The sequence below is a fragment of the Brachypodium distachyon genome, chromosome 1 (assembly GCF_000005505.3).
Source record: "Brachypodium distachyon strain Bd21 chromosome 1, Brachypodium_distachyon_v3.0, whole genome shotgun sequence".
Taxonomy (NCBI): domain Eukaryota; kingdom Viridiplantae; phylum Streptophyta; class Magnoliopsida; order Poales; family Poaceae; genus Brachypodium; species Brachypodium distachyon.
The window spans coordinates 11,044,391-11,056,672 of record NC_016131.3 but is presented as its reverse complement, the minus strand read 5'-3'; the positions used below and the strand labels follow the sequence as shown (position 1 = coordinate 11,056,672).

The 12,282-nt window shown below is 44.9% G+C and overlaps 1 protein-coding gene across 1 annotated transcript; it reads left to right on the top strand.

Annotated features, from left to right (window-relative positions):
- Nucleotides 1-7,392: 7,392 nt before the first annotated feature.
- LOC100830365 (cytosolic endo-beta-N-acetylglucosaminidase 1) lies at nt 7,393-12,107 on the top strand. Its single transcript, XM_003559605.4, has 11 exons — nt 7,393-7,905; nt 8,018-8,155; nt 8,365-8,474; nt 8,565-8,676; nt 8,758-8,865; nt 9,278-9,390; nt 9,457-9,538; nt 10,057-10,137; nt 10,581-10,636; nt 10,894-11,029; nt 11,259-12,107. Exons 1-11 carry the CDS (start codon nt 7,447-7,449, stop codon nt 11,985-11,987), a joined length of 2,124 nt encoding a protein of 707 aa, XP_003559653.1. The 5' UTR covers nt 7,393-7,446; the 3' UTR covers nt 11,988-12,107.
- Nucleotides 12,108-12,282: the final 175 nt, after the last annotated feature.

Below are 12,282 nucleotides of genomic sequence, written 5' to 3'. Positions count from 1 at the left end.
CCTTTCATATTACTTGTTCCCTAAAATATTAAAGATGCGGGCGGCGGAAAGCTTTCGTATTGCTTGTTTCTTAAAATATATTGGGTTGTGAGGGTGGGCATTTTAAACAAAACTGAAGAACCGTACCGAAATAACCGAACCGAACTTGAATAAACCGAAACCAAAATTTTCGATGCCCAATTCGGTCATGATTTTTTTTTGAGGGAATTCGGTCATGAATTTTGAAAAAACGAATTTACATCAGTCAGTAAAACCTAGCCCCCAACCTCCATGCATGCAAGGTCGGCGGCCCGCAGCGCCATGCATGACCAGACCGCCCGCCCGTCATCCACATTTCTTCCCTGGATCCACCATCCCAGCCACGAGCTTGCCAATAGCTTTGCCACCATGCGTCTCGAGCAAGTCGTGCTGCCACGCTCCGGCTTCTCTCCTCCCCAACTTTCATATGCCGACCGATTTGAGCAGCGTCCCTCTGCTTGAAGAACAACAGCAACCACTGTCTAAGTTCAATTTTGATCGGTTGGACTGAAAACCGAACCAAATTTTCAGGGAACCAAACTTTTCTGTTAGCAGTTCACGAAAGAACCGATCGGTCAACAATTTGCACGAACCGAATTTCTTCAAAGAACAACAGGGACCACTAAGTAAATTCGATTTTGTTCTTTCACGGAAATCTCGGGGGAGGGGGCCAGCCCCCCACCCCACCTCCGAACTCAAAGTAGCTCCGTTGTTGGAGAGCAGCACCACTCTTTTGAAATAAGTGGTTAGCTGTTTCAGCTTGTGGTGAACCAGGCTGTAGCATACCAAAGTGACAATTTTAGTGATCTATGATCATCGAGTCAACCGGATAGGAATTAGCCTTGGTACTCAATTTTCATTCATAAATGCAGATGTCGCAATTCAAGAAAGCAGCGAAGCAGATGTACCAGATAGCGACTTGCGAGGCAGGAGTGGGATCACCCTTCCGCTGCCACAGGATTCGTTGAGCCCTTTCAACGGTTGTATTGCTGGAATGTGGTACTATCAAAGGATGACTCTTCTGCAGCCCTATATGCTCATCTCTCTCGTACTTGGGGTGTGGTTCGCCAGCACCGCGAAATGCGGCATCGACGGCGCTGACAACTTGCAAGTATGAATGATTTATTGTTCACATATTTCAGATCATGTGACTAAATATAATTTTATTCTATAGCAAACACAAATGACACACTTAACGTAGTACCACTTTTGCGAGAACATATTTCATTCTTTAATTTGCGAGCTTCCTTTTTCCATTCGTGAAACACCACATTTATCAACAAAAACACACACCACATTATAGTATCCACAAAAAAAAACAGCACATTATATTAACAGAGGGGAGATGACCATGGGGCTGCTAGTGACTAATCAACCTCAGAGGGAAGAAGATGGGGTCAGGAGGGGATCTCAGGGGAAAATTCAGAAACCAGGAATTGTCAGTTGAAGGGAATAAACCGGGGAATTCCGCAGGGGCACCACTCAGTGTTGGTTCAGCTGTCAGTATGAGTTCAGATGACCTTGATCTTCAGTATTGAAATCTGCAGAACATCTCTATATCTAGAAAAAGGGATAGTACCATGGAAACAAATCAATTACTCCCTCCGTCCAACAAAAGATGTCTCAAGTTGGTCAAAAATTGGATGTATCTAGACATGACTTAGTGTATAGATGCATTTCAAATTTAGTTAAAATTGAGACATCCTTTGTTGGACGGAGGAAGTACCTTGTGATACATCTGATGAATATACTGGAATGATTTTCCCAGCTTTGTGCCGTTCTGGGAAGGCAGAGAGTGACATGAAGAATTGGGAAGGTGATCGTGACTGTGTCAATGTCAAATTACAGTGGATTCAGGAAAATTACAATCCACCAGGGAGAATGGAAACAATAGAAGATCACCGTTTCCATTCTTTCCAGGAAACCGCAGCTAAAGATGATGCACCAGGTTCCAGGACACACGGAGAAGCCTCAGATGGAGGACAGTGAGCAGCAAAGGAACCGATGAAGAGGCCGCCAGGCAACTGGCTAATGTTTTCTGCAAGTTTCAGGTTCAGGTACTCGGCTAGAGAACAAACAGCAAAAATGAAGATCTGCAGCAAGAAGGGGCACAGGGGAGCACGACCAACAATTGTGACAGCAACCAGAAGAGGTACAAATAGGCAGGGGCAGAGAAGGAAGAGGCGCATGGTGGACATGACTTGGAGGCGACCAGCAGTCCCTGGGTCCTGGGCTGGCGAACTGACAGGGCCGTATGTTGCGCCCCGTAGGAGTGATGGAGTGCCTGGCGTGGACGGGCTTGAATTATTCAAAAAAGCTGCAATATGGCTAGTCGGCAATGGAGCAAAAATCTGCATCTGGCATGACCCAAGGCTACGAAGAGATAGCTCCCTCCGTCCAATCACTCAAAAAGGAAGAAGCCAGTTGAATTGGCTGGCTGACCTCCTAAATCACCCAGGAAATTGGGACACCACCAAGCTCAAGGACCATCTTACCGATTGGTCAGACAGAGATTCTTAAGATTCGCACCTCAAAACACAATGAGCAGGATTTTGTGGCCTGGCACCTAGAAAAGAGTGGAATTTACTGCGTCAAAAGTGCTTATCAACTTGAGATGAAGGAGGTTATAGCAGAAAGTGTGCATCGAGTACTACCCCAACCGGTGACATATCTGCTTGGAAAATCCTGTGAAAAATTCCCGTATCACACAAGGTCCGCATTTTTTGCTTGGAAAGTGGCTACTGATGCTCTTGCGACACAAATGAGCCTGCGTAGGAGACAGGTTTAAACTCCTTCCTCATGTCCTATATGCTCAAAAGAGGACGAAGACACCTTTCATGCCCTCATCCGCTGCCCGCATGCGCGAGCCTTATGGCAAGTCATGAGTAAAGACTGGAACCTCCTAAAAATTGAGGAAATGGCTGAACCAAGAAGAGAATGGCTTCTTGGCCTCATCGAACGTCTCCCCGATCAAGCTAGCTAGAGTTCTTGTCCTCATGATTGCATGGAGGGCCTAGCATGTGCATAATGAGATGACTCACTCGAAACCAGCCCAGCCCGTGGAAGATTCTAGAAGGTTCCTTACCAGCTATGTTGAGTTCGTAATCCTCATTAAGTAAAATCCTCAGGTGGACCTCTTGAAAGGGAAGCAGGTGATGCCAAGTTGTAACGGCCTGATCTCCACGAGGGCCTCCATTGATGTGAAAGAGAAGAAGAAATGGGTGCCGCCGCAAATGGAGTTCTGAATCTTAGTGTGGATGGTTCGTTCAGACTGGAAGATGGTTCAGCTGGTACATGATGTGTCTTGAGGGACAATAAAGGTTAGATTATGCTTGCTGCTTGCCACTACCTTGGGCCTGCTTGGAACGTCGTTTTCAGGCCCAATACCAGGGTATTAGTCGGGCCTGGAAACTTTCCAGACGAATGGCGAAAAACGCGATTGGATCGTCGTTTCTGTTTTCTTTTACGCTCAGAAACATCCCATTACACGTGGAAAGGAACACGGAGCTGAGGAGGCCCGAAAACAAAATCGCCTGGAAGAGATGGGGCGGACGGCGGTGCCGTTGTCGGAAGAACCCTAGCAGCCGCCCACCGGTGAGCGGAGAGGGATCTTCGCGTCGTCGGCGGGTGACTCGAGCAGGCACGAGGAGGCGGCGGGCGTCTGGTACCCCATCTCCGTTTGGCTCTCCTCTGCTCGTGACTCCTGCCGTCGCCGCACACCGTGTGCACCCGTTGAGCCGTCGACCACCAGCGGGTTAGTCGGGTGGAGCCTGGCTAGCGTCCAGTCCTTCAATCCCATCTTGCCGGTCTGTCGGAGCCTCGCCCGACGCTCCTCCCTGCCTGCTGCCGCCGTGGGGACCTGCGCAACTCCGGCTGGTGCTAGAAGAAGGCCTACTCACCGAAGGAAGCTGCTCCTGGAGATGATGCGGCAGCGCGGGCACTTCTCCAAGCAATCAGGCGATGATCATCAAACTTTTTGATTCTTTTATCGATCCCTTGCTAGCTCTGTCGTTTTCTCTCCAGGGCGCAATTTCTGTTGTTCTGTCGATTCCAAAGACCACTATTATATGGAAATTAAATTACAGCGGTTTCATTGGTGCCCAGAAATTTACTCCTGTATGCATTTAGGGGTGAAATTTTTTGCAAAGCTTCCAAGCGGGGCCTGATTGGATCGTCATTTTCGGCCTGTATACCCGTGTAAATTACGGAGGCCACAAAAAATACCACCGAAGCTCAAAATCGCGATTGGTTCGTCGTTGTCATTTCTTTTTTCTCCCGGTTTCGGCCCGAAATGACGGAAACTGTTACAGACCTAAGGAGGCCCGGAAAAATTTCTTCATCATGATCAGAAAGAAGCGAGGAGAGGGGCAACTGTGGAGTGCGAGAACCTTAGAAACCCGCCGCCAGCGCGAGGCGAGGCGGGATCCGTCGACTGGAGACCCCGAGGAGGCGGCAGCGGCAGCGAGGCGAGGTGGGATCCGTCAACTGGAGACCCCGAGGGGGCGTCGGCAGCGGCGGCGGCGAGGCAACACGAAACCTCAGGAGGTGGCGGTGAGGAGACGCAAGGCTTCCGGCGCCTCTGCCAGACGCGAGGCTTCAACGTCGACGGGAACCAGCTCTCCAGAGACCACGCTGCCGCTCGGACTCTCTGCCACCGAATCCCCAAGGCCCTTGCTCTCCTCCGGTGGCAAGAAGGACATACATCTTCCCATCCTGCACTTGTCTCTTTTTCTACCGGCAAAGATTACCAATGTCCAACCACTGTTGCCTACACCACACATCTTCAGATATTCTCCAATCAAGCAAGATGTACTAGTCCCACATATTTTTTTTTACCTGCATTTGTTAGTAGTTACCCATAAGATCAATGACGTGAATGGAGGTTATTTCAAGCATGTATACTTGGATTATATTATACTACCTTTGCTCTCTTTGTAATCAGACATGATATGATAGATTATATTATCCTTATCCAAATGTAGATCTAGGTGCTTGCACAAAATTGGTAGCTTTCTAACACTGTCAAAGAGTGTTGCCCATCGTGTTGATCTTTTTATCGTTTTATATCCAGATGTAGCAGCAAAGCAAGATAGCCTTCTAACACTAGGAACATGAAATTGGATGAAACAAATGATCTTTTTAACATTCCTAAAGTACTACGTGTAAGTGCTTGCAGAAAAATATGGTTGGGAATCGATTCCTGTTAACTAGGTGTAAACTAGTTGGCCTTCTACTTGTCCAATTTTAGTACATTCTCTGTGCTTGTATTGCATCTCCTATATTAGTAATAGATAATTGTTGTATGGTTCCTCTCCTTCTATCATGTTTGTCTAATTTTATTGCTACTTGTGTTGCTCCTGGTATGCTGCTGCGGTATGGTTGCTCTTATACTAGCCTCTTATTGGTGTACTATTTTGTCATTTAGGCCTTTATGAGTTATTTGGAAATGGATATTTCTGATTCTGATGAGGAGGAAGAAGAAGAGGAAATGATGTTTTTAGTTTTTCCGGCATTATACCTACTCTCCAAGAAAACCAAAATTCCAATGAATACATCCATTCTCACGGGTCCAAAATATATCCAAGAGTTACTTGATGGTCACCCAACTAGATGCTATGATGTTTTAATAATGGAGTCAAAAGAGAAGAATGGCAAGTACAATGCTTCACGTGTCAATACGAAGCGAAAAGAAGTGCTCTTTCAGCCCAACGATCCGGTATGGGTTCATTTTCGCAAGGACAGATTTCCTGAACAACGTAAGTGTAAGTTGCCGCCACGAGGAGATGGATCATACAAGGTGCTTGCCAAGATCAATGATAATGCTTACAAGATAGATCTTCCAACCGACAAGTTTGGCATGAGTAATTCGTTCAATGTTGCTGATTTGACGCCATATGATGGAGAATACCTTGGAGCGTCGAGGTCGAGGCCTTTTGAAGAGGGGGAGGATGATGAGGGCATCCCTAGTCCTTTGTCATCTTTGCGTAATGATGATCTTGCTGTTCAAGATAAACCCAATGATCTATGCATTGGACCAATTCCACGAGCACGTGCCAAGTTATTAGAACAAAATGTGAACTCACTCCTATCTGCACCTAATGTTTATATTGATGAGAATTTTATACTTCCTAAGTCTTTGTATCTTTGTGTAATCAGGTTTGAGGCCGAGGCAGCCGTGGAGCATGGAGGAGAGGAGGCCGCGTGCAAGGATCATCATGTGTTGTTATCCAACATAAAGATATGCGCGAGGGAGGAGAGGGAGGCAGGCGGCACCACAAATGAAGATGGAGGATACAAATCGCTAGAAGAACAACTTGTGTGCAAGGGCAGCCAACGACAAGAATGATCTGCCCACCACAAGTTGAGTACGAGTATGAGGCGCACCAGGACAGCCTATGACGAGTCCGACACGTCTAAGGGGTGCCCGGACCTGCGAGTCCTTGTTTAAGCCAAGTCCTATTCGGACTGGTTGTATGAGTTTGAGTCGAATCTAGTTTGAGTCTGAGTCTAAGTCCGTTTGCATGTTTGGGCTGCCCCTCGCCTATATATATACAAGGGGTACGCCTAAGGTTAGGGTTAGACCACGTTTTAGTTTATTCAGAACTTTTTTGTTGAATTGCTCCAAGTATTCATCTGAAAGCATATAATTGCTCTTTATTTCGATCAGGAATTTTACCTACACCGTATTGGTTTCGATAGAGTGTTTATTTTCTGAAAATTCGAGCGTAATCTGTCGTTCCGCTGGGAATTGGAAGATTGCGAAATCGCTTGTGGTCGGCGGACTACTGCGCAGTGTGTGGTGTTGCGAATTTTCATTGGGTTGCAAGTTCGTCGTGCGGCGCGACGGGTGAACAACCGGGAGATTTGTAGAATCGTACAAGTTACCCACGTTGCTCTCTGAGAAGATCGGGCCACCCCTTATCATCGGGTGCACTAAACCCATGGGGATTAAAAATCTCTGCCTCCGTAGGAACGCCCGTTGAGACACCACCACAACAAAGGAAGAAACAGAATCTCCGCCATTACATCGCCGATTGCCAAACAATTAAAATATGCAAACAATAGTTTTAGGAGGACCGAGGCTCCCCCACCTCGCAACGCTAAGACGGCAGCCGGAGGTGAGGGAAACGCTTCTCCAAAGCAAATCAAGTTGACGTGGACCGTTTCCCCGGGAAAAACTCCTGGATGGGGCCCAAATTTCCTTGTTGGGTGGGCCGTGGGCTTCCAGACGCCCCTGGACGAGATTGGCCCGTGGATATTTCGGCCAGGAACAGGCCGGGATCCTGGAGGGATATTTTTGGAGCAACCAAATGAGGCCTAAACTTTACCCACTCAAAAAAGAAAAGAAAAAAGAGCCCTAAACTTTACCCCCTCAAAAAGAAAAAATGAGCCCTAAACTCTCTGCGCCGCCGGTCAACGCCGGAGCTAATGCCCTTCACTCTGCGCCGCTTCCTACGGCGCCTCCGCACCATGATCTCCTCCTCCGACAACGAAGGTCCCGTGTCCGAAGACGACCGGCGTCCTTGGGAGCCTCCGTTCGATGCTTCCAAGCCGGCGCCTCCCATCTCCTACCCCATCACCGAGCTCGCTGCGCTTGCCTCTCGCTCGTACCTCTCCGATGCCTCCAACTTCCACCTCCCCTTCAACCGCGCCTCCACACCGCTCCCCTCCCCAGGGGCTCCTCTCCCCCCGCGGCGGCGCGTCCTGGTGTGCCACGACATGCAGGGCGGATACCGCGACGACGCGGCGCCGCAGGGCGGAGCCAACCCCGATGCCTACGCGCTCTGGCATTGGCACCTCATGGATATCTTCGTCTACTTCTCCCACTACCTGGTCACTCTTCCGCCGCCATGTTGGACCAACACCGCGCACCTCCACGGCGTCAAGGTGCGCCCACCTTCATTTTCTTTCATCCACCCAAGATGTTGCCTTCTTCCTGCTTCTTGACTTTGCTCGAGTTGACGTGTAATTTTGCTAATTTGCCGGATTTTGAGGGAAGGTTTTGGGAACGTTCATCGCAGAGTGGGATAAAGGTGCAGAAATCTGCAGAGAAATGTTTGCAACACAGGATTCTGCGCAGATGTATGCTGAGAGGCTCCAAGAGCTGGCTGCTACCTTAGGCTTTGATGGCTGGCTGGTAATCCTTTTCACGCTATCTTGTAATTTTGGGTACTAAAGTAATATGGTACTTCTTAATGAAAAGTTAATGCACTTTTTAACAACATGATCTCTATGCAAACGGCATTCGAGAAAGACGGTGGTGTAATTTGTTCGGTCAGGAGATTTTTTTTCTCATGTTGCCGTTCTTCGCAATATACCTGTTGCTGATACTGAATTATCTTTCAGATCAATATTGAGGTTAAACTCGACATTCAGTTCATCGATAACTTGAAAGAGTTTGTCAATCATCTAACCGACAGAATGCATGCTGCTGTTCCTGGATCTTTAGTCATATGGTATTTCCTATCGTGTGGTAAGCATGATGTTGATTTTAGTTATGAAGCTTGTTTGATGGACTATTTGGTGTCTTTGACTTGCCTCTACAGGTATGATGCAGTCACCGTGAATGGCCACCTCAACTGGCAGAATAAGCTCAATGAGTATAACAAACCATTCTTTGATTTGTGTGATGGTTTATTTGTCAATTATACTTGGAAGGTAACCACCCTCTTATTTGCTTTTGGTCCCCTGCAATTTTATTTAAATAATGACCTGATAAAATTGGGATGATTTTCCTAGGAAAACTATCCACAAGATTCCGCTGCAGTTGCTGGTGAAAGGAAGTATGATGTGTACATGGGTATTGATGTTTTCGGCCGAAATAGTTATGGTGGTGGGCAATGGAATGTATGTGAAAACACCCCTTTTTTTTTGGCCAACACATGATGGTCAATTATTACCAAGAAAAAATACACTTGCAGTTTTAATGCAAAATATAGCATGCCTTTCGATCAGTACTCTGCTTCGAAACTGACACCTATATTAGTAAGTTTTTTTTGGTGGGGATATATTAGTAAGGTATTTGACTGTAACTCAACATTTGTCTTGCATATACTGAGGTTAATTAGATGGATATGCTAATTCTCGAATATTTTACCAGGCTTGTTACCTTACCATACTCTAGTTTAATAGACGCCGAATATACAACATTGCATGACTACGACCATAGTGCAGTAGATCATCCTTTCTAATTTCTTTCTGGTTGAATGTTCTGACCTTATTTATTATGCATTAACGGCTTAATTATCTGTTTTGCTAGACAAATGTTGCCCTTGATCTACTTAAAAAAGATGATATCTCAACTGCCATATTTGCTCCTGGATGGATATATGAAACTAAGCAACCACCGGACTTTCAGAGTGCACAAAATCGGTAATATATAGTGCTAGCTTGCTTCAAATATACTTCTTTGAAATTATTCACCACGAAATGGTGCAGTTGGTGGGACCTTGTTGAAAAATCATGGGGTGTTCTTCAGAGCTATCCAAAACGGTTACCTTTCTACTCAGATTTCGATCAGGTAGATACCCAGTCATTATTACTGGCACCAATTGTATGAGCATTGTTCTTGTTATATTGGGTGCAGAACTCAATACATACATGTACATGAATCTAAATAATGATAGTGCAGCTTGGGCATGCCATATGATGTTGAAGCTGTTTAAAAAAACTATAATAAACCCAGGAATACCGTTGCCATGATTCTCCATGCTAACTTTTCAAAATAAATATCTAGTTAATAATTTAAACCTCGACATGTTCAGTACTAACTACTACTAAACTGCTCGACTGCTCATATCTTCAATTATGCATGTTTAGCAGCATGTTTCTGATATTTGCTTACATTTTGCATTGCCAAATACAGTATCTCTTTAGTATGAGCACAATATGCAATGATTTGAAATGTGATAGTGGTAACGCCAAGCATAACTAATGAATAGTAATCTTTTCCTTCACACCATCTCTTCGAAGTTGCAGTTTATTTATACAAATGTCGGAAGCTCTTTATATGACATTTAAACTTATGGTTTCACCCAGGGTCGTGGTTATCAGGTATCTTCCGAGGGTCTACAAGTCTCCAGAGATCCATGGAACAATATTTCTTGCCAAAGTTTTCAGGTATTATGCTGCCAACAACAGGTCCTGTTGGATCATGTCTTCTGCGTAATATTGTTCATTTTTCAAGAAAACGCGAAAGCTTTCCATCTCGCTGTATTGCATTAGATAGGAGAAAAGTTGATTACAGCCACAAGCCAGAAAGGAAGAAAGAGGAGGGGTGGGGAGGGGGGGGGGCGAAAAAGGGAGACACAGCTCAGTGCACTTCCCAACCCGTGTAACATTGTTCATATACTCTATGCACCTTGACAGTTGACACAAACTGCTGTATCTGAGAAGCACCAGAACATGCTGTCTTGCGTGGTTCGAAAGTTCCTACCTGACTGATATGCTCAAGATCAGGACAATTTTGTTTCCTGCTCCTCTCTTTCTATATATATGATTTGTTACTAAAAACGGTTAAAGTGCCCTGAATTAACATGTGATGATCACCCCTGTTTTATCAGCCTATGCTTAAGTACACTGGAGATGAAGTTCATCCACCACTTATAACATCTATCAAGTAAGCTCGCCATAAGATTATATATAATTATGGTGCATTATATACTTGTGAACATTCCATCTCTTGCTCTAAGACTCCAAAAAACATGGTACTTTTCTGGACAAGCGGGCTGGCTGTTGGTTATTTTCTTGTGCTAATTGAACTTTTTATTCCATTATGCATTTTATCAGACAGCTTTTTTTTCCTTCTATATTTAATATTATAGCTTCTACAGTCTTTTCCAATTGGTAACAAATTTTTCTCCAATTGATGTGTAGTTTCAAGGATGGGCAGTACAGTGGAGGGGGTTGTGTGACTGTCAAAGGAGGTCTCAACCAGAACACTATTTTCTCAGAGCAGCTTTTTGAAGCAAGTATTTCCATGGAAGATGGACCTTTACATTTGTTTTATTCGGTGAGAAAGGTTTCCATTTTTTATTTCATGAACTATCTTCCAATTGATCATCTAGCAGTCATTTCATGTTTGGAAATGCACTGTAGAAATGTTTTTGGGTACCAACATTGACACCAGATCCCTGCATGACTAGGAAAAGTATGTCCATTCTCACATTACTGTTTTTCCGCGTTAGTAAGCCCTGTTCTTTCAGCAAAATTATATGGTTTCCTTCTGGTGATTGATTCAGGTCAAAGCTGACACAAACTGCGTCGTAGGATTGTCCCTGGACTTGTCATCGAGAAACAAGGGGAATACTTCCGTTCTTATTGCAGAGAACATAGCAACATTCCATAGAAAGAAAAAGAATCACATATACAGCACATATGTTCAATCCGTTAAGGCACGAGCTCTAGATAACCAAAATTGGGTCCTCTACCAAGCAACTGTCCAATCCTGTGCCAGCTACACAATGACTGGAATCAACATTGTCTGCACATTGGGAACTTCTGGCAATATCAATCCAGAAACAGAGGAAGATGGAAGCTTAGAAGCAGATGCAAATATATTGTCGGCTTATCAAGCATCACTAGGCCACATAAGTATTCAAGATATTGATGAAACCATGCCCTTCCCTCCATTAGAGTCATGGGAAATAGAAGGAGAGCACATCTCATGGTCGAATAGTAATGCGTCTAAGCTTGTAAGTCTGAAAATTAGCTGGAAGCTCAAAACCAGCCATCCAGCAACATTCACGAAGTACAATATATATGTGGAGAAGTTGACTACAGATTCAATTGCTAAGGCTTCCAGAAGTTTTATGGGAGTTGCAAGTGTCGAAGCCTTCTATGTGTCAGACCTCCAGGTTCCTGATGAAGTCACTATCCTGAAGTTCATCGTTCAAGCATGTGGGTGTGATGGCAGTAACCAAGAACTTGAGGAATGTCCAAAGTTCTTTTTAGTGCCAGTTGTTGCTTAACATTGATATACTTGTACTATGTAACTTCATCACATTACTCTTTCACCAAATAAGCTGAAGAATATTTCATGTTATACCTTGACGGAAATAAGAAGAGGAATAAATCAATCATATCCATGAGGAGCTGTCGTGACCCTATTTGTTTAGAAGAATTTCTAGTTATCAATATCCCCCTTGCTTCTACCACGTTGCTTATCATAACGTTGATACTTCATGAACATAAGCTAAAATCTTCGGCATATAGAAAATGTGAAAGCCTCTTTGAGATGCATTTTGATTTAACAAATTTACTTGT